Source organism: Neolamprologus multifasciatus, chromosome 11 (assembly GCF_963576455.1).
Source record: "Neolamprologus multifasciatus chromosome 11, fNeoMul1.2, whole genome shotgun sequence".
Classification (NCBI taxonomy): Eukaryota; Metazoa; Chordata; class Actinopteri; order Cichliformes; family Cichlidae; genus Neolamprologus; species Neolamprologus multifasciatus.
This window is the reverse complement of record NC_140449.1, coordinates 15667029-15686207: the sequence shown is the minus strand read 5'-3', so window position 1 is coordinate 15686207 and position 19179 is coordinate 15667029. Positions and strand designations below refer to the sequence as shown.

The window sequence follows — 19179 nt, the reverse complement described above, 5'->3', positions numbered from 1 at the left end:
CTGTGACAACCACTCAAGGGAGCAGCCAGAAGAAGCAGAAAAAGTAGAACTTCATCTATAACTGAGAAAGATTCAAATGACTGCCAATTTGAACTTTTTGGGACCGGCTACCCCAGCAGATTCATCACAGGAGCTACGCTGCTAAAAGAAGTCTCATGACAGAATCTGCCCATAACTGGCAAATGTTGTTGGGAAAATGTATATTTGTATTGTCAGAAAGAAATTATACTAATTTGGCCTCACAATGTTTAATAGTTTGTGGGGATAGGTTAATTGGAAAATCCAAATTGCCACTAGGTGTGAATGTGCGAGTGAATGTGAGCGCGAATGGTTGTCTGTCCCTGTGTGTTGGCCCTGCGACAGACTGGCGACCTGTCCAGGGTGTACCCCGCCTCTCGCCCTATGACAGCTGGGATAGGCTCCAGCGCCCCCCGCGACCCTGAAAAGGATAAGCGGAAGCGAATGGATGGATGGATGGATGTTTAATAGTGCACAGCACAGTTTGCCAGTGACTGTAAAGGTAAAGACCAGGGCTTTTGGAATAATGTTCACTGGACAGACAAATCAAAAGTAGTTGTTTGGCCGCATCAAAAGTTGACATGTTTAGATCAGACCAAAGGTGGTTTTTGAGAAGAAGAAACTCATATGAACTGTGTGGAAATGTCATGCTTTGGTGTGGTTTTCTTGCACAACTTGGGGTCAGTGATTTGGCCATGTATTCAGCATCATATCAAAGAGCTGAAAGATAATATATGGTTATTTGTGAAAGGTGAACTGGAAGTGGACCTCTCAGCAGAATTATCCTAAACAAGCAATTCCACCAAGACATTGTTAGAAATGAAAAAACAATTTTTATTGAAAAAAACCCCAGGAAAAATCCCATGGAAATGTTGTGGGATTTGAAACTGGCAGTACATGTAAGAAAGCACTCAAACATCTCGCAACTGAAGGAATTTTGCATGGAAGAAGGGTCAAAAAATTTTAGCAAGCCGTTGTCAAAGATTGGTGGGTAATTGAGCAAAACGCCTACAAGATTTTATTTTATTTTTCTGCTAAAAGGTCGACATACTAGCTTCTGAAGCGAAGGGTGGGCATACTCTTTTCACAGAAGAAAATTGCATCTTTTGATATTTTTCTTTTGATTATCTCCTTATCTGTGGGCACCATTTCAAAGTGGATCAAATGTTCGCTTGTCCAAATACGTCCAAAAAGCCTGCCGTTTCAGTGGGATGTAATTATTTTTTCAAATGACTGTATAATGAAAATTTAAACATTAAAGAATATCAGGGTCCTCTGGTCATGTTACAGCTGCATCGTGCGCTGAAGAAGAGGTTCATATTTGTCTTCTATAAGTATACACAACCGGTGTACAACCTCTTCAGTCCACATAGATCTGAGCATAGATGGTGGAGAAAATATTTTGGGGGATAATATTCTATTTAATTAGTATTCATACTGTAAAGTTACACCGTTATGTGGGCGGCTGGATTTGATGGCAGTAGTGTATATATATAAAATATGTAGTCTATGTTAAATCCAGTACTGTGTCATTTAAAAGCCTGGCACTATAATGCTGTCAGCTGTTTGGCTTCTAGTATACCGCTATTTTAGTGTTATAATGCTCTGAATTCAGACTATATGAAGGCATGTCCTCATATACTCTGAATTCAGTGAATTTGTACTCAACCATATCATCCCTGAAGATGAATAGATACTGACCTGAGCTGAAAAACTGCCATAAGAGCATCAGTGGGTGATTGCTAGCTATATAAATATAGCTATATAAAAAGATCATCTTAGAGAGGCAGCGTTTCTCAGAGGTAAAGATGGGAAGAGGTTCTTCAGTCTGCAAAACAAATGTGTCTAGAAATTGTGAAACAGCTTCAAAATAATGTTACTCAATGTAAAATTGCTAAGACTTTGAATATCTCATTATTTACAGTATATATTATTAACAATAAAATCAGAGAATCATACCACACCATCTGCAAGGGACAAGGCAACCTTGAGCAGTTTTATTTTACACAGTTTAATCATTTTACTTCCTAAAGTGATCTAAAATCCCAGAGAATGTATGTAAAAATTATTTTTTAACATTTCTTTCTTTTTTAATTGTGTTGAATTTGATTTACATTCATGTATTTGTCCTATGCTGCCCTTGCACATACTTAAACACATGTCTATACTTGAAGTTAAACAGTAAAGCAAAGTGATCAAGAAAATTTGTCATGATGAATTAAAATTTCGTATTTTATTAATGTTTAATAAAAATACAACCCCATTTCTGAAAATCAGTAATGAATGTCTGTGTTGTTCTGGTCCTCAGGCAACACTACATTTAAAAACAGGCATGACTGACATGAAAAAACCCTGCATGAGCTCACGAATACTTCCAGAAATAACTGTCTATGAACAGAGTTTGTTGTGCCATCCACAAGTGCAGGTTAAAGCTTTATCATGCTGAGAAGAAGTCATACTTGAACATAATCCAGAAACACCGCTGTCGTCTCTGGACCAAAGCTCATTTAAAATGAAATAAAAACGGTTCTGTCAGACAAATCGAAGTATGGAATTCTTTTTGGAAATCATAGATGCCACATCCTCAGGACTTAAGAGGAATTGGACCATCTGGCTTGTTGTCAGTTCTCAGTTGAAAAGCCAGCATCTCTGGTGGCATGGGGGTACTTTATTGCCTATGGAAAAGGCAGCTTGCACATCTGGAAAGGGAGCATCCGCACTGAAATATATATACAGATTTTAAGTGACATAGAGTCCCATACAAACATCTTTTTATGGAATGCCGCATATATTTCAACCAGAAATGCTCAACTAAATCATGCATCTATTGTATGGCTTCATATTAGAAGAGTCCGGGTACTGAATTGGCCTGTCTGCAGTCCAGATCTTTCATCAGTTGAACACATTTGATGCACAATGAAATGATAAATATGACAAAGGAGACCCAGGACTGTTGAACAACGAGAATGGGACACATTCGTCTCCCAAAGGTCCAGCAAAAACAAGACTGTATTATTCTGTAAAAATATACATTAGCGTATTGTTAATTGTCTTTAATTGTGGTATTCAACTACATTCACATTACTTTATATGAAAAAAAGTTTTTTTTTAACAGAAAGACTTGGAAGAATCTCTCTAACAATACTATACTTGTAGTTCTCTACTGTTATATGTTAGCTTTACTGACAACGCTCTGCATACTGGGTCATGTGTCCAGAGGCAGATTTTAAATTTGTGTTTTACATGCGGTAAAACACAATTCCTAATCAGAGTCTATTAAGGTAAAGCAACTGTAATTATTATTTGTTTCATAGCAGTGCTACACTGGAGAGAGTCGTGCAAGAAAATTAAAATTGGTTTGGAACCAAATGATCTCCTATTAATCCTAATACTTGAGATATATTTATACTTGTGTGGGATGTTTCATTACAGTCACTTCCAGAAAAGGCTAGTGTGATATCAATTAATTTGGCAGTTCAAGAAATTATCAAACAAACTGATAGCGAGAAGATAGTAAAGAGCACTGAGAGAGAGGGTTGTGCATGGGTGAAAACGAGTGGCAGTCGGTGTAACATTAAATGTAGGGAAGGAAAGGTGCAGGCCTTGATGGGCTGATGGCTCTTCTGCAGACAGCGAGCCAAGCTGTTCTGCAGCAATGAGATGCTAATAATATGCTAATGATATGGTAATCTGCCAGTAGAATTCCACCTCAGCGGAGAAAAGGGAGATCTGGGAGGCCTTGCGCCATTGGTTGGGAACCAGGGACGTCCTGAAGTCAGAGTTCAGGACAAGGAAAGAAAGACTACATGCACACGTTTATACATGATATTTGTGTGTGCTTGCAGGTCCCCACAGGAAAGAGTCTGAAACTGACAAGCAGCCCGAAGACAATAAGAGTGACCAGTCCCTCACCTTCAATGACCCTCTCTGGCCCATGCAGTGGGAACTGGTGGGTGTATTTATGTGTAAGTGTATGTGTAGTAGTGTGTATTTGTATGTGTTCATTGGTCTTATCTGGAAGCCCCACCCCAACTTTTCTCATCTTCATGTTGAAGGATGTTCCTCTGACAGGCATAAGTCAGGCAGGCTTTCATGTGTGACTAGAGAGTGAGACGGACGATAGAGAGATGGGGGGGATTGTGGAGGAGGAAAGAGCGAGCGAGAGAGGAGGTGAAGGGGGTTGTCCATGTTGAACTGAGACAGATGTCAGGGATTGATGAGGCTCGGAGCAACACTGACACACAACTGGGCTGCAACAACAAGACATGCTCATCCATTCTGCAGAGTCTTGTTCATCCTGTTTGGACGATACTTGTACACTATGTTTGAGAAGACCAAAAGGAGCAAAGTGACAGGATGCTTGGGTATAAAAAGGCATATTTTTTAATAAAATATCTTATTTTTTAATAACGTACAAATTATTTAATAGCTGCATCTACAGCCTTTTATTATAAAATATTTCAAGTAGTCAAAATTCACAGATTAGCATCTAAATCAGAATTTCAAGTTAATTTTAGAGTTTGCATGATGTCATCCTCTTCCTCCTTATCTCAAGCCTCGTTTCCGAAACTGTATTTTAGCCTCTAACATATCGAAATGTACATAAATATACTTATTTATTCCCAATATTGTTGCAGTTAGTTATTGTCAGCTACATTAGATGACCTTCCTGTCTCTGTACACCTGACAAGAGCCGGCTAAACAACAACAGCTGTTTATAAGCTCACATTACACCAGCTAATGTTAGGGTTCAAGAGAATCCCACATTCCTGCTGATTTGATTACATTCTTACATAGTATGAGAGCTAATTTTCTAAGTGTCAGAGTCCAACAATATTTCTTGTGTTAACAGCAGGCTAAGAGGCTAAGAGTAGCTAACAGTGCGAAAAACAGTAGCGCTTACCGACTGCTCAGCATATGTTCAATAACGCACCTCACTATGGCTGTCATCATTTAGAAGTGAGCTTCTCTGACTCAGTGAGCCGTATATTAGAGTTCGTTCACAAAGTTTTACAGCCCCTTACAAAGTAAATCAGAGGTGGGGAACTCCAGGCCTCAAGGGCCAGTGTCCTGCAGGTTTTAGATCTCACCCTGGCTCAACATACCTGAATCAAATGATTAGTTCATTACCAGGCTTCTGGAGAACTTCAAGACATGTTGAGGAGGTCATTTAGCCATTTAAATCAGCTGTGTTGGATCAAGGACACGTCTAAAACCTGCATTACACCGGCCCTCGAGGCCTGGAGTTCCCCCACTCCTGGAGTAAATAAAGGTGGAGGTTTCTCACCCAGCATTGACAGCTGAGGTAAACAGTGGACTGGCAGCCTTTAACACATGGGGAAAAAGTCCAGAGCGAATCTGGTTCAAACATAGCAGAAACACGCAGGCTGGCCATGGTTGTTATGGGGTACAGTCTAAATTTCATATTTTTGATCTTTCTGACCTGACTAAAACATGTTTTTCCTACAGCAGCCACAGTAGCTAGGCTTATGCACTTGAATTGGGAGGGGTGAGAAAGCAGACCTCAGTTAATTGATATCTGCAGTCTACTGACATCTAGCATTGAAAATTTTAGACACTGTAACTTTAAGACACGAAGTTCTGGAACTGTCTTTAGAAATGTTTGTTGAATGAATCTTTTCTGAGGGGAAAAAACCAACACTGGTCATTATATTGTCACAGTTATGTCTATGATTCTTCGTAAGCTGTATGCGCTTAACAGCCTTGAGTGCCTCTCCTGACACATTCGGTTGATACCAAAAAGTATATTAAACAGTAAACTCAGTAAACAGCTGAATAGGAAGGCTGCTTATTGAGAAACCCTGTCCCTGTTTTTTTTTTCCTTTAGATTATGTTTGCATTTACACAACTGGTTACATTATGTAACTTATGCTTTATAAATTCCTTGATAGGTCTTAATAATTCTTTTACTCTTACCAAAGTGTAGTCAACAATTCAACAGCCTGTATTAGTGTCTGGTTTATTACTAATACAGGGCAACCAGGGCTCGTCCAATCGTCAGGGCAGACGTTCTTGACTGATATACGAGGGCGTAATCTGGCAGCACGAGGAGGAGGAGGGGCGGGGTCAGAGATTCACCAGAGCAACCGGCAACAGAATGATTGACACCTCAGCTCTCAGGGCAAGACGAAGGGGTGAAAGTCAGGATGGGGGTGGAGGGAGGTGGAGACAGAAACAGGGGGCATATGAAGCACTAGGGAGGGAAAAAAAAATCTGACGGTTTCTTTTCTTATAAGCACGATTTTGTTGCAAATAGTCACCTCTCTCGATTTAAGAAGGTTATTGACAAGATTGTTTATGCAGCGCAGTATGATTCATGTGCTGGAGCATGCAGTGTGACACTAAGCGGATTAACGTTAACTTTATGGAATGATTGCATGAACTGAGAAATAGAACATAATTATCAATCACTCATTAATCAAGAAAAATGAAAGGCGTCTTTAACGTTGAGGACATTGCTCTCTCTGTCTGGCCCTCCCTCTGTCTCCTGCTCACTAGCCCTGCTCTCCTGCTTTCGTTCTGTTGTGTTTAATCAGCCTCTGGTGGACGTAGATATTGATTGAGGGTCAGTAATCTGCTCAGGGTTGGTAGCCTGCCAGGACCAGACAAATATATGTTTGTGCGTGTGTGTGTGTGTGTGTGTGTGTGTGCTAGTCTGGCATGTATGTTCGCTAAAAGCCGTACCTGATGGGCTATACCCTCCTGTACACACACAAGGCAAGTGGAGCCTATTGTACCCTTTTTGTTAGACTGAGTCAAGCCCCTCCTGAGGAGCTCATTCAAAGCCTCTGAAATCCACGCAGCATCTTGAGCGTGCCTACTGTGTGTTTATATGAGAGAGAGTGTGTGTGTGTGTTTTCGCTGAAGGGCAGCTGAGATAAAGGCAGGGAACCCAGAGATTGTTATGTTATCACTCTGTTTACATGTGTGTCTTCTGCATAGAAAAAGTGCCACTGTTGTTTTCTCTTGTTGCATGAACTTTCCAAAACTCCAAAGATATACGTCTTTGATCATGTGTGCATTTGTGCTTGTGTGTGCCAGAATGTTCATTTACTAGAGAAACACATAATTGGTATATTTCAGTGCTTCGGAGAATGATCATGATTCTGCACGTGTGTGTGTGTATGTTGTTGGTGATCACTCTACGACTGCGTGGGGTGAATCAGTGTTCAAAATGCCTCTCTGTGGGCTTATATCCAAGTTCACAAAGGTGTGTGTTTGTGTGTGTGTGTATATTTTGGTGTACCTTTGGTTGTGTGTGCGTTTTCCCCTGGGCCGGTCTTCGTGCTCTGGTGGACGTTAGCCTGCTAGCTGCCTCCATTCATCAGCTTTATTCACACAACAACAACAAAGCATTGCTGCTCCCCAGATGCAGCCCTCAAAACACACACATACAAAAGCACACACACACACAAACACACAGACACACACAAACAAGTCCTGCCTACCACAACTACCACCACCCACCGCCACCACCTCGTAACCATTTTTTCCATTGTGTGTTCTTCTCCTCCTCGTTTTCTCCCTCTCTCTCTTCATCATGATAACAACAACCGAGTTGAAGCCTCTTGAAAAACTCACTTTGAATATCAGATTGGCTTTGTGTGTGTGGGCAGGGGATGTTTGGGAAGCTGCTGACATTTTTGGTGAGACAGCTTGCGCGCTACCTTTTGGCACTACCTTTATGGTTTGCTCCTGTGAGAATGTGTTTGCATGAAGATGCAAGACTGAAGCTTCACTTAAAGCTATCAAGGGAATGTGTCTGTGTAGTGTGTGGGGCCATTAGGACTCATGGGAGCTGCCAAGATGGTTCTCGTGCCTCACGTTGGTTGGATTTCTGCACAGCAGTGTGTGGATTTGTGTGTGTGTGTGCGTGTGGGTGGATTGTGTGGTTTGAAGTAAAAGGATGAAAGACCTGTCTATGTGACTCGTCCATGAACTCCCCGGGCTTCTTATGGGCACTTTGAACGTACATATGGTTTCTGAAAGTATCACTGGATGTGCACATGTTTCCTCATAAGTTAACATAACCCAGTGACTGAAGTAAACATTTCCATTAATGCACATGTAACACAAATTCAGAGGGTAATATATTCATATACAGTACAGTAATAATAATAATGCACAGTGAAGTTCTGACCATTCATCCATCCAGTAGGACCAGTGTTTCCCAACCTTTTGGAGCCACGGCACATATTTCACATTAGAAAAATCACATGGCACACCACCAAACAAAAAAGTCACAAAAAGCATATTGATAATTTTTCCCCGCACATCAGGTATAGTAGAATTGGCTCGGTTTGTCCCCATTATACCTTTTGTGCTTTCTTCTGACCACTTCTCATGCTAGGGCCTTCATCTGGGTTGGAATTTTCTCCAGGACCCAGGTCAGATTGACTACTTTTTCTTATCAAATATTTATCTGTTGCTATTACGTGCTGCATTGTCTCGCAGCATGACTATTATGTAATTTCTTCTTCGTCTTCTTCTGTTTTTATGGCAGTTGGCAACCCATTTAATCAGAGCAGGTAGTTGTACTGCCCTCTAGTGGAAGAGAATGTAATTGTTCTGCACGTTACTCACGCCGATCGCTTAGGGTACTAACCAGGTGGAACCAGATCATCGTGTTAAGAGCCTATTGCACACTGACTGTTTTTTCCAGTGAACAAAAGCAGAAAGCAGTTGATATCTGATTTATGCCGTTGTTACAGTATATTTACTGTGTCCGCTAGTAAATATACTGACCAAGGCTCTGTGAGGATATCAGCGTGCCACCAAGTAGACTTGGAAAAAAGTAGAAAAAAGGAAATTATACTTTTTTGTGATGCTAACATTTTAATCATATTGTGTATATATGTGTCTGTGTGTGTATAGTTTGCACAGGGTGAGTACACTGATGCGACTGACCTGAATTTGATGCCGGTTTGGAGGAACAACGTTACTGGACATGGAGTCGTGGTCAGCATCATTGATGATGGTGAGTCTAACTTTACTGCAACAAACATGTTCACACACGTTATAAATAAAATACATAAAATCTGCATTTGCTGGCAGTCAACATCTAAAAACTAAGGCACATTTTTTTTTTGCAGTATTTACCCTCTTAACGCTTTTAACAGTTGAATATGCATTGCCTTTGCTTTACACAATTAGACCAGAAACAAACTTACATTTTTGAAAAAATATATTTCAATTAGAAACTTGCATAATGCAACAATTCTGTGCAATACTTCGACAAGATGTGTGCAGTGTGCACTAAAAAAAACAAAAACAAAAGATGTTAAATCGGCAAAGGCTTGTCAGGTTTGGTGTGACAAAGCTCAGCTCTGGCCCTGAGCGGAGAGGGTGAATGATTTATGTTAGTGCCCTCCTCCCCCAAGCCGCTACCACCGCTACCACCGCCCTACCACCGTCATCTTCGTCTCAGTCATGCCACAATGAGAATTCATTTCTCTCTGATTGCTTGGATATCTGGCAACAAGGGAAATGAGAGAGCGGCATCTTATGGGCTCATTCATCAAGAACTAATTGAAGCCTCACTAGTCTCAAGTGCTGATAGAGCTGGAGTAGTTGTGTGTGCTGTTTTGTATGTGTGTGTTGAAGTCTTCACCTTTTTTTTCTTCTTATTTTTTGCATTCAAGTGCCTCTGACTCTGCCCTCTGTGTGTGAAAGTGACTGGGTTTTAAGAAACAACATATCTGTGTGTGTTGATTCGCTGGTATGCATGCATGCATGCAGGAGTGTCAGTTTTTGACTTCAGTGTCTGGTTTTGGGAAAAAAAGCTTGTGTTGTGGTTAGCCTCTTTGGACAGAAGGCCTTCTCTCTCTTCTGCATCCTTCTGCATACAGACTGTGTCTGTGTGTGTATATTTGGGTATGGGTGGCACGAGGTGGAGGGTGGCTACAGAATGAGCAACAAAGCGAGAGAGAAGGAGAAAGAAATTAAATAGAGGAAGGATATAGAGGGAAATGTCAGGAGAAAGCAAGAGCAAAAAGGATTCAGAGTGTGTGTGTGTGTGTGTGTGTGTGTGAGACAGAGAGTATTAGACCTGCACCACTGAATCTCCTCTCCTCTGAGGCTATTGTACTCTGCTCCACCTCTCTGTATTGATTCCACTGGGCAAGAGCCCGGCTCCTTTTCCTTTCTCCCTCCCCCTCTCTCTCTCTCTTCCTTCTTTCTTTTTTCCTCTTTTCCTCTTCCCTTTCCCCTCTTTGTTAACTAGGAGGTGACTTTTTCCTTTGGCCACCTTCTTTTCTTCATCTTCTACTCCTCCTTTTCCTCGTCTCTCTTTCTTTTCCTCCCTTTTGGACATTTTGCCTCTCACAGCTAAAGGATCATGTACACGTTCACCTTTAGCCACCTTTCAATCGATGTCATTGATTTTAATATCACAATGAAATACATTATTTTCTTTGAGTGAAAGCACCCTACCACCCCCTCCTCCACTGTGCTCCTCCTCCATAGCCATCCTTCAGTTCAGTCCTTCTGTTTTAGATGTAATTGGCAATCTGAGACTTGTTTTCTAAAACTGTTGAATCACATTCATAGTGCCACCTTCATTCATATGCTTCCCTTTGTTTGCATGGACGATACCCTTCACTGTTCTCTCTGCATGGCAGCATTAGTTATAGTTTCATCAACTTGCTTTTATAGCTTCATGGACAGTGGGTGATCGTTGAAAAGCTATAAAATAATAAAGACCCTTATTTCTCAACTTCGTGTATGCACACCTTTGAGTGAATCTGTGAAGATGCAAACTGACCTACAAGGTTGTGACTGTATTGTACAATGCAGGATTGTGAAACTATGTAACATTTACCTATTATTAATTTCAAAGTACTTAACTGATGCTGAGAAGAGAGGTTGTGTTCATCAGCTAATGCTTACACTGCCTCACATGGTTAGCAAGAAGCATCCGTTATTCATGGTGGTATTAGTTAAACAGCCTTGAATTAAATACTACTTACAGATGAGGAGAGAACTATTAGCTCCCGCTATGAAACTTTCCCAAGTGCTGTTAGACAGAGCAAGGAATTCTTTACACACTTTTCCAAACATCCTAGGTTTATTTTTCTTTGAAAACCCTTCTTTGGCGAATCCCTCCAGATTTGATGGTCTTCTGTCATAAACTTTGATCTTCAATTCAACGAACAGATTTTTATTGGGATTCAAGTCAGGGGTTTGAGGAGGTCAGTCAATAATTTTCACTTTGGTCCTCTGGAGGTAGTTCTTTACCAGAAGTGACATATGTTAGTCTTCAAACATTTGTCATGTTGGAAGACAAAGCGACCATCCAGACTCAGTTTTGTTGCTGCCTGCATGAGGTTTTCTTTTCAAATCTTCATGTATCCTTGTTGGTGGTTCCTTCCACCCTGATGAGATTCCCAGTTCCAGGAGCATCCCTACAGCATAATACACCCACCACCGTGTTTCACTGTGAACAATGTTCTTTGAGTTGTGTGTCTCTTCCTTCTTCCTCCAAATAAAAGCAACATGTCTGGTCTGTGTCCAAAGAGCACTAGTTTTGTCTCATCCGACCAAAGGACGCACTTCCAGTAAGCATAATCCTTCTCCAGGTTGCCCTTAGCGTACTTCAGTCTTGGCTGTTGTTCTGGGGTCTTTAGACACATCTCTCACTAGTTTGCTTTACAGAGTCTTTGAAGTCTTTTGCTTCTGTACTGTGTGGCTTTTTCTGAATTTCTTGATGATACATTTCACTCCAGTTCTTGAAACTTGGAAATGCTATGATAACTTTGTATATCCATCTCCTACTTTGTGAGCATCAACAATTCTTTTCCTCTAAACGAATGTCTTCTGTTTTTGGCATTTTTATTTTGTGTATAAATTGGAAGATATCCCTAAGTTTTAACTTGATTTCACAAGCTTTGAGTATAACAGAGTAAAATAACATCATTGCACAGCAGTGGTTTGTGTCAGAGCTTAATAAAAAGGTCCGTTTCTTGAGGGGCTAATAACACTGACTGTGGTAGTTGTTTTTTTTTTTAACTGAAATAATTCTGTTCTTTCGTGCAAATAGAAAGAATTCATGCTTTCTAAAGAAAACTAATATTTTTAGAAATGCTATGTTGAAAATCCCTTGCTCTATTAGAAAAGCACTGGGAAAATTTTGTTGGAAAACTGTGCCACATGTTTAACACCAATCCCAGTTACTTTAGGTACAGTGGTGCTGGATACCATGCAGTAGTGATATGCCAATCAAAAGGTAGTCAAATTCTAAATCCTACTATGACTTAATGCTTATTTGACTCTAAATGAGACCACCATTCACAGCATGAATATGATGCTTTATTGAAGAAGACTTGAAAATAGCAATCGATATCATAAACTCATTAGAAAAATATTTCCCAACCTAATAAATCATATGAAAAGAAGAGTCATTTTCTCATCAACATTTAATGTAGTTATTTTTGTCCCCAAACAAGTTCTGAAGAGACTGGATAAAACAGTTTGTTGTCTCTGGTTTTAATACAAAAAAAACAAAACTGTTTTGAAAGTTTTGATATTATACAATGGATCTAAAAAAAAAAACAACTACCATACTGTGAGCAGTTTAACATCAGCATGAGACAACTTTTCATTCTACAGAGATCAACATTTTAGACCCGTTGTTTGCCATGTTGTTCATGTTTATCACTTCCTTACTACGTGTGTCTACAACAGTACTCTACATTAAAGCTACTGGAAACTTCAGATGGATGAGTTGACCATATGTACATAAACATACAGGTTGTACATACACAACAGTGTAAAATAGGTGGGATATTTTTCCTTTTTTATAGACTAAAGGTGTAACTATACATCTCTGGTAAACACTAGCTATCTGGTTTGTATGGACATGTCCTCAAAGTTCACATAAACAGGGCTCTATAGTTTGAGAAATGAGGCTCTTGGACACTTTTATAGCAGGAATAAAAGACAGCTGTCACACAGTGTGCACTTCAACATAAGCAGGGCTCATTAGCCTGTCATCAACGCATTATGACCAGTGAGTGGGATAAGGATGAAGATTCATCAGAGAAATTACATCCACCCCCCACCCACCTTGTCCCTCCACTCTACTACAATGTCCCTGTCACCCAGCTATCAACGCTGGCCTCTGTCCCCCGTGGCCAAGGAGTCCAAAAGCAGAGTCCTATCGATCGGTGCTTACGCCATTGTCATTACATGTCATTGGTATACAAGGAGACACAGGACACAAGTTAGACTAGGAGATGGAGATAGAGCAATGAATGAATGAATGGGGGAAGAAAGAAAATAACGAGAATTTAGAAAAAGAAGACTGAATATAGGACTGTTTCTTGCCACATTGATGCATGAAGAGCATAGAAAGAAAAGAAAACCCTTTGAGTATACTTTCTTCTTCTGTAAACATTAATTTGAGCATAACTGCACTCTGGAGCGGATGGAGACATTGTGCGATTTCTTCTTTTTTTTTCATGTTTTCAGAAGAAACTGCTGTAAGATAAAGATAGAAATTTATAGTTCCACCACAAAAAATTGTACCCCGAGGAGTTAATGCATATAGATGCAGAGCTTTAATTATGTTGTCATTCTGTATGTATTTATCAGGTGATGTAGGAGGTGTGATAAAAGATTTTATGGCTGATTATGAAGGCTTATGTAGCCATTCTAAGAGGCAGGGCTGTGTTTTGTGTCTGATTGACATTGTAAAGTCACACAGTGTGAGTACTATTGAATTGCTGTCTGTTCATGTTATATATTACTCAAAGGTACAACAAGTACTTTTTGAGGTCACTTAAAGGACTGGATGTTAGTTTTTGACTATAGTAGTGGAAATGGACATCGCTGTTCCACATAATCAGTTTTTATTTATGTGGCTGGAGACTTCAAAAAAACTTTCACTAACTCTGGCTAACAGCAACTAACAGCAGGAAAAACAGCGGCTAACTGATAGAAAAGTTTGGGATATCCTCAACAATTAACACTCACTACAGATGAGTGGCGGCCACAGTAGTTTGGCCTACAGTGGCCAATGTAGCGAAGACCATGCGCTTGGATCGGGAAAGGTAACAAAGCAGAATTCAGTTGACTGCAATCTGCAATCTACTGACATACAGTAGGTCACTGAACTGTGCAATCGAATATGCTTTGAATTTTGTGTGCTGTAGACCATTTTTCATAATCTAAAATATAAATAGGGCTTTTGCCATAGTTTTGGTGGGCCTAAAAACCTTTCCTTAGACACCTTTATACATGTAAAAAGGAATATTCAGAACTATAAAAACTTAATAGTAAAAGTCAAAAACATCCAGTTAAATGCTATGAGCTAATATTGTTATCTTTAGTTACTTAGCTAATATAAAGCCACAAATGTTACAATAAATATGATCAAAGTTAACTATATCTCAGAGCGCTGCTGTCAGTATAAGCCTGTGCTGTACAGTATGTGTTATAGCAATAGGATAGTGTGTTACTAAAGTGCTATGTTAAGCTCTCCTCCTAACCACCATCACCCCACCAAGTCCACCACTGGGCCGTTCCTAGCTGCCAGACTTAACAGGTTCTGTTAAACAAATATTATACGAGTATTCTTTTACATAAGATTGATATTACTTGGTGATCAACAGGTCTGTATGTGGTAAATTCATCACATATCAAGTTTGTACTTATGCCATAGTTCTTAGTATTTGCATGTATTTGTTACAGTGTAAATTAACCTAACATATTTTCCCTATTCACTGTGTGCCAGCCATTACAGATGCACCCAGTGCCGTGTACAAGATAATAACGCTAATTATCTTTACACTAAGCAACAAAGTCCTCAAAGTATTTAAACAAAGCAGTTGCCAAGCAACACAGAACTACCTGTGCGAGCATATTTATTTTAAAATTAATATATATTAATATATATTAAGCTTTGAACAGCTGTGACTACGCTGTTGAAAGGTATAATTAACTGTCCTTTTACAGATTGTTTTTTTTTCTTTAGGGTAAACGTCTCCCTGATGAGCTGTTCTTCAGCCCATGTTTTCAACACAGAGGGCCAAAGATTGTGCTCTATAAACTTCAATTTTACAATTTGTGTCTCAGTGTCTTTGCATCACTGTCCATAAATACTTGTATGCTTGTGGTCATGCACTCATGCATTAAGGCACACTCCTGGCTTAACTCCAGAGAGTGTCATAAGCCTGTTTGTGCATGTGTGTCTGTAGGGCAGTTTGGTAGAAATGACACTGGCCGGCCATGTAAAAGTGTGTCTGACAGGGGGAGCGACAGAGTCAGCTCTTTTTTTCCTCCCCGCTCGCCCCCCACTGTTCAATCCATCCAGCTGCTGTCACCACAGGGGAGCAGACAATCTATCAAGGCATCGGGATGCATTCTCCTCACCTGCGCCGCGCCTTTAATGAACAGCCAACATGATCCCGGCTGACAAGCAGGAAATGGATGTAATAAAGATTGTTTCTGCATGCTCTTTGCATCCCTGATAAATCACCTCGCTGTGCAACAGATACGGGAGCCACATGGAAATTTGATTTCACACGGCAAGGGGGAGGAAGAAGAGAGCAGTGGGGGGGAAAAGAGAGCTGCTAGTGGCAGGGTCACTCTATTTTATTCCTCTTTTTCTCCAGTGGAGCAGCAGCGCAAGATGTGTGGGGGTTGAATGGAGGGGCAATTCTGTTTTCTTTTTTCTTTTTTTTCCCTTTAACCATGTTCTTATCCCACAAAAGCTCTGTTAAGCCCCAAACATGCCTCTATTTCTCTAAGTCCATAAACAATATCAGACAATGTGTAGACCTTTACAGAGGTCTCAGTCATCATAACTCGATGTAATGTTATTGTGTGCACTACAAAGGAAATAAGGAAGAAACCTGAAACTAAAACATTTTATTTGTAAGAAAATAAGAACACTAAGTAAAAAATTAAATAAACTACAGTTTTAGTACAATTCAGCTATTATAGTTGATGTATCAGGTGGTATTTCAGACGATAGATATGAGATGTGATTCCACTGATGAGTATGCATGTGATGATATAATAATTATGAGGGGTTAAAGTGGGATTTAGCAGGTGGGGGAAACCTTAGATGTAGGTGGCCATGCAGCTGGGACAAAGTTTTAAAATATCAGCTAAATTAACCCATGCTATGAGTTCAGTAGATGTGTTTTCTTTGACGACTTGGCTACTGGCTCTGAGGTTTACTAGTCAGAATTTGACAAGTGCTAAAGAACATCACCAGCTTAAGGTCAAATTCATGATACCTTTCTTTGTAATAATCTGAAACGATGGATGCCACAGTCTGCCGTGCACCAATTCAAATACAATGACAAGAGACTTTATTAGGTAAACCCTGTTAGTTGACCAAAATATCTAATCAGCCAATGACATGGCAGCAAGCAGTGCATTTAGGCCTGCAGACAAGGTAGAGACAAACTGCTGAAGTTCAAACTGAGAATCAGAATGAAGAATGAAGGTGATTTGAGTGACTTTTCGACATGGTTGTTGATGCCAGAGTTTTATTTCAGAAACTCGTGAAACTGCTGAGATTTTCCCACAAAACCATGTCTAGGGTTTACAGAGAATGATCCAAAAAGAGAAACTATCCCGTGAGCAGCAGTTCTCTGGGTGAAAATGCCTTGTTGAGTACTTAAGAGGAGAATAGCCAGACTGCTTTGAGCTGATAAGAAGGCAATAGTAACTCAAATAACCACTTGTTACATCCGTATTGCATGGAATAACATCTCTGAACAAACAGGATCTTGAACCTTGAAGCAAGTGAAGATCACACCAGGTAACACTCCTGTCCCCTCAGAATAGGAAACCGAGGCTACAGTTCACATAGCTCACTAAAACTGGACAATAAAAGATTGGAAAAACATTGCCTGGCATGATGTATCTCTATTTGTGCTTGAATGGTAAATGGTAATGGTAAATGGCCTGTATTTGTATAGCGCTTTTACTAGTCCCGCCTAGGGACCCCAAAGCGCTTTTACACGTCCAGTCATCCACCCATTCACTCTCACATTCACACACTGGTGGAGGCAGCTACAGTTGTAGCCACAGCTGCCCTGGGGCAGACTGACAGAAGCGAGGCTGCCATATCGCGCCATCGGCCCTTCTGGCCAACACCAGTAGGCGGTAGGTGAAGTGTCTTGCCCAAGGACACAACGACCGAGACTGTCCGAGCCGGGGCTCGAACTGGCAACCTTCCGATTACAAGGCGAACTCCCAACTCTTGAGCCACGATCGCCCGGTATGGTATTGTAAGAATATGGTGAACTTGAGAACCTGATGTTGGGGGGATATGTTCTTGACACACGTTTGGTCTGTTAGCACCACCTGAGCATTGTTTAAAAACTAGAGCCTACCTGAATTTCTGACTGTTTCTATTCCTTTGTGACCACAGTGTAACCACCTTCCAATGGCTGCTTTCAGCAGGATGAAGGGCCATATCAAAGAGCTCAAATCACGTTAAAGTTGATCTTTGAACATGGCAGTGAGTTCACTGTACTCAAACGGCCTCCACAGTCACCAGATCTCAGTCCAGTACAGCCTCTATAAGAAGTGCTAGAAACGGGAGATTCACATCTTGAGTGTGCAGACGGCAAATCTGTAGCAAGTGCGTGGCACTATTATGTGAGTGCAGACCACTCTCTGACAGGTACTTAGATCTGTAAGATTTAAGGAAGTTCTGAAGGGAAAAAAAGAGGTCCAAGATGTACCTAATAAAGTGTCAGGTAACTAATAAAGTGTCAACTTTCCAGGTAATCAAATGCCCCTTCCTGAGCAGTTCTTACTTTTCAAAATAACTGCTCATCTTCCTCACCTGTCCTGTCTTTCTTACATATTGAATGAGTGATTCTTGCACATTTGTTTTACCGCGCAAAATACAGTCAGAGTACCTTAAGCTAACAGTTAAAACTGAATGCAAATTTGTGATTTAATTGTTGAACTGTTTCAAACATTGCATTAGGAATTTTTAAAAACGTAGTTAATGTTCGTGCCATTCTCTCGCACTGCCTAGATGGTGAAGTAAGGGCACCAGAACCCATGTTATTCTCTGCGTGCATGAACACCACAGATGAGAAGGAAGAAATGAATAGAATAGCCTAGTCTGTTCTGTTAGCTGTGAACACATATAAAGCACACCGTGGCCAGCTGCCATATCCACAGTATATGACTACCAGTTGATATTGCTTCTATATAGTTTGAGAGCAGATTTAACTGGAGATGCGACCAGTTATATTAAATTAAACTCATCAGATATTTGATAAAATATAGATGATCAAAGGGAGCAAATACCAATCTGCAGAAGGGGTTCTAGCAAACATTCACTCACATGCCTTACTGTCCAAAAGTCAGCGTAGCAGCCTTCTAACAGAACAGCATTTGTATTGTAGAGTACAGGGAGTGTGAGAGAAATGAAGGGGGTGAAGAAAAGAAAATAATGATTAGAGCTGGGGAGAAATAATAGTGGGGGAGCAGGCGAAATACATGGGGAATGGAATATAGGAGAATAAAGGGAGAGTGAGATTGAGATAGGGAGAGGATGGAAAGGGGAAAGTGTGAGATAGGGAGTGGGGTGAGGGGATGTAGATATGGGGGGTGGGTGAGTAATTTATGATTTAATCTAATGCAGTCTGGACCTGCTGTAAGTCACACAGACCTCAGCTGGGAAAGCAAGGGAGGGAGCGATGAAGAAATTGAGAAAGAGACATTAACCTTTCCTTGAAGCGAGTGTGGAACTGTTTTATCCGGCCACCAGCAACTCTTGTAAACCTTTTCTCCTCTCCAGCTCCACCTTCTGCGCCCTCTGATTTTACCAACTGTTTCTTTAGACTGAGTTTCCAAAACAGGTTATGTAATCACGATCACCTTTGGTTCCACAAACTATGAATCAGAATATACACTTACAGTTGATTCTGTTATTTCACTAAGGTGATATGACATTCTAATGACTGAGACCAATAATCTGATGATGGGTGTTTCTTTTGCACAGGAAGTGATGCCTGCATGTCTTCTAATGTGGTTTAAAACTCCAGAGACTGTGATAGAAAAAGTAGAGAAACTCAAACTTCATCAGCGAAAATAAAGCCCAAGGAAAAAGCTGTCAGAAAGCCGCCTACACTGCTCGACTGATGAGTTATTACTGAGAAGCAG

At 40.5% G+C, this 19179-nt stretch overlaps 1 protein-coding gene across 3 annotated transcripts in view; it reads left to right on the top strand.

Annotated features, from left to right (window-relative positions):
• Positions 1–19179, top strand: part of LOC146508012 (neuroendocrine convertase 1-like) — a 131396-nt gene that overhangs the window by 39533 nt on the left and 72684 nt on the right. For all 3 annotated transcript variants that reach the window (XM_085178592.1, XM_085178594.1, XM_085178593.1), the window contains 2 exons: positions 3864–3967; positions 8914–9016. In XM_085178592.1, the coding sequence (XP_085034718.1) occupies positions 3864–3967; positions 8914–9016 (207 nt within the window). The remainder of the gene's footprint in view (positions 1–3863; positions 3968–8913; positions 9017–19179) is intronic.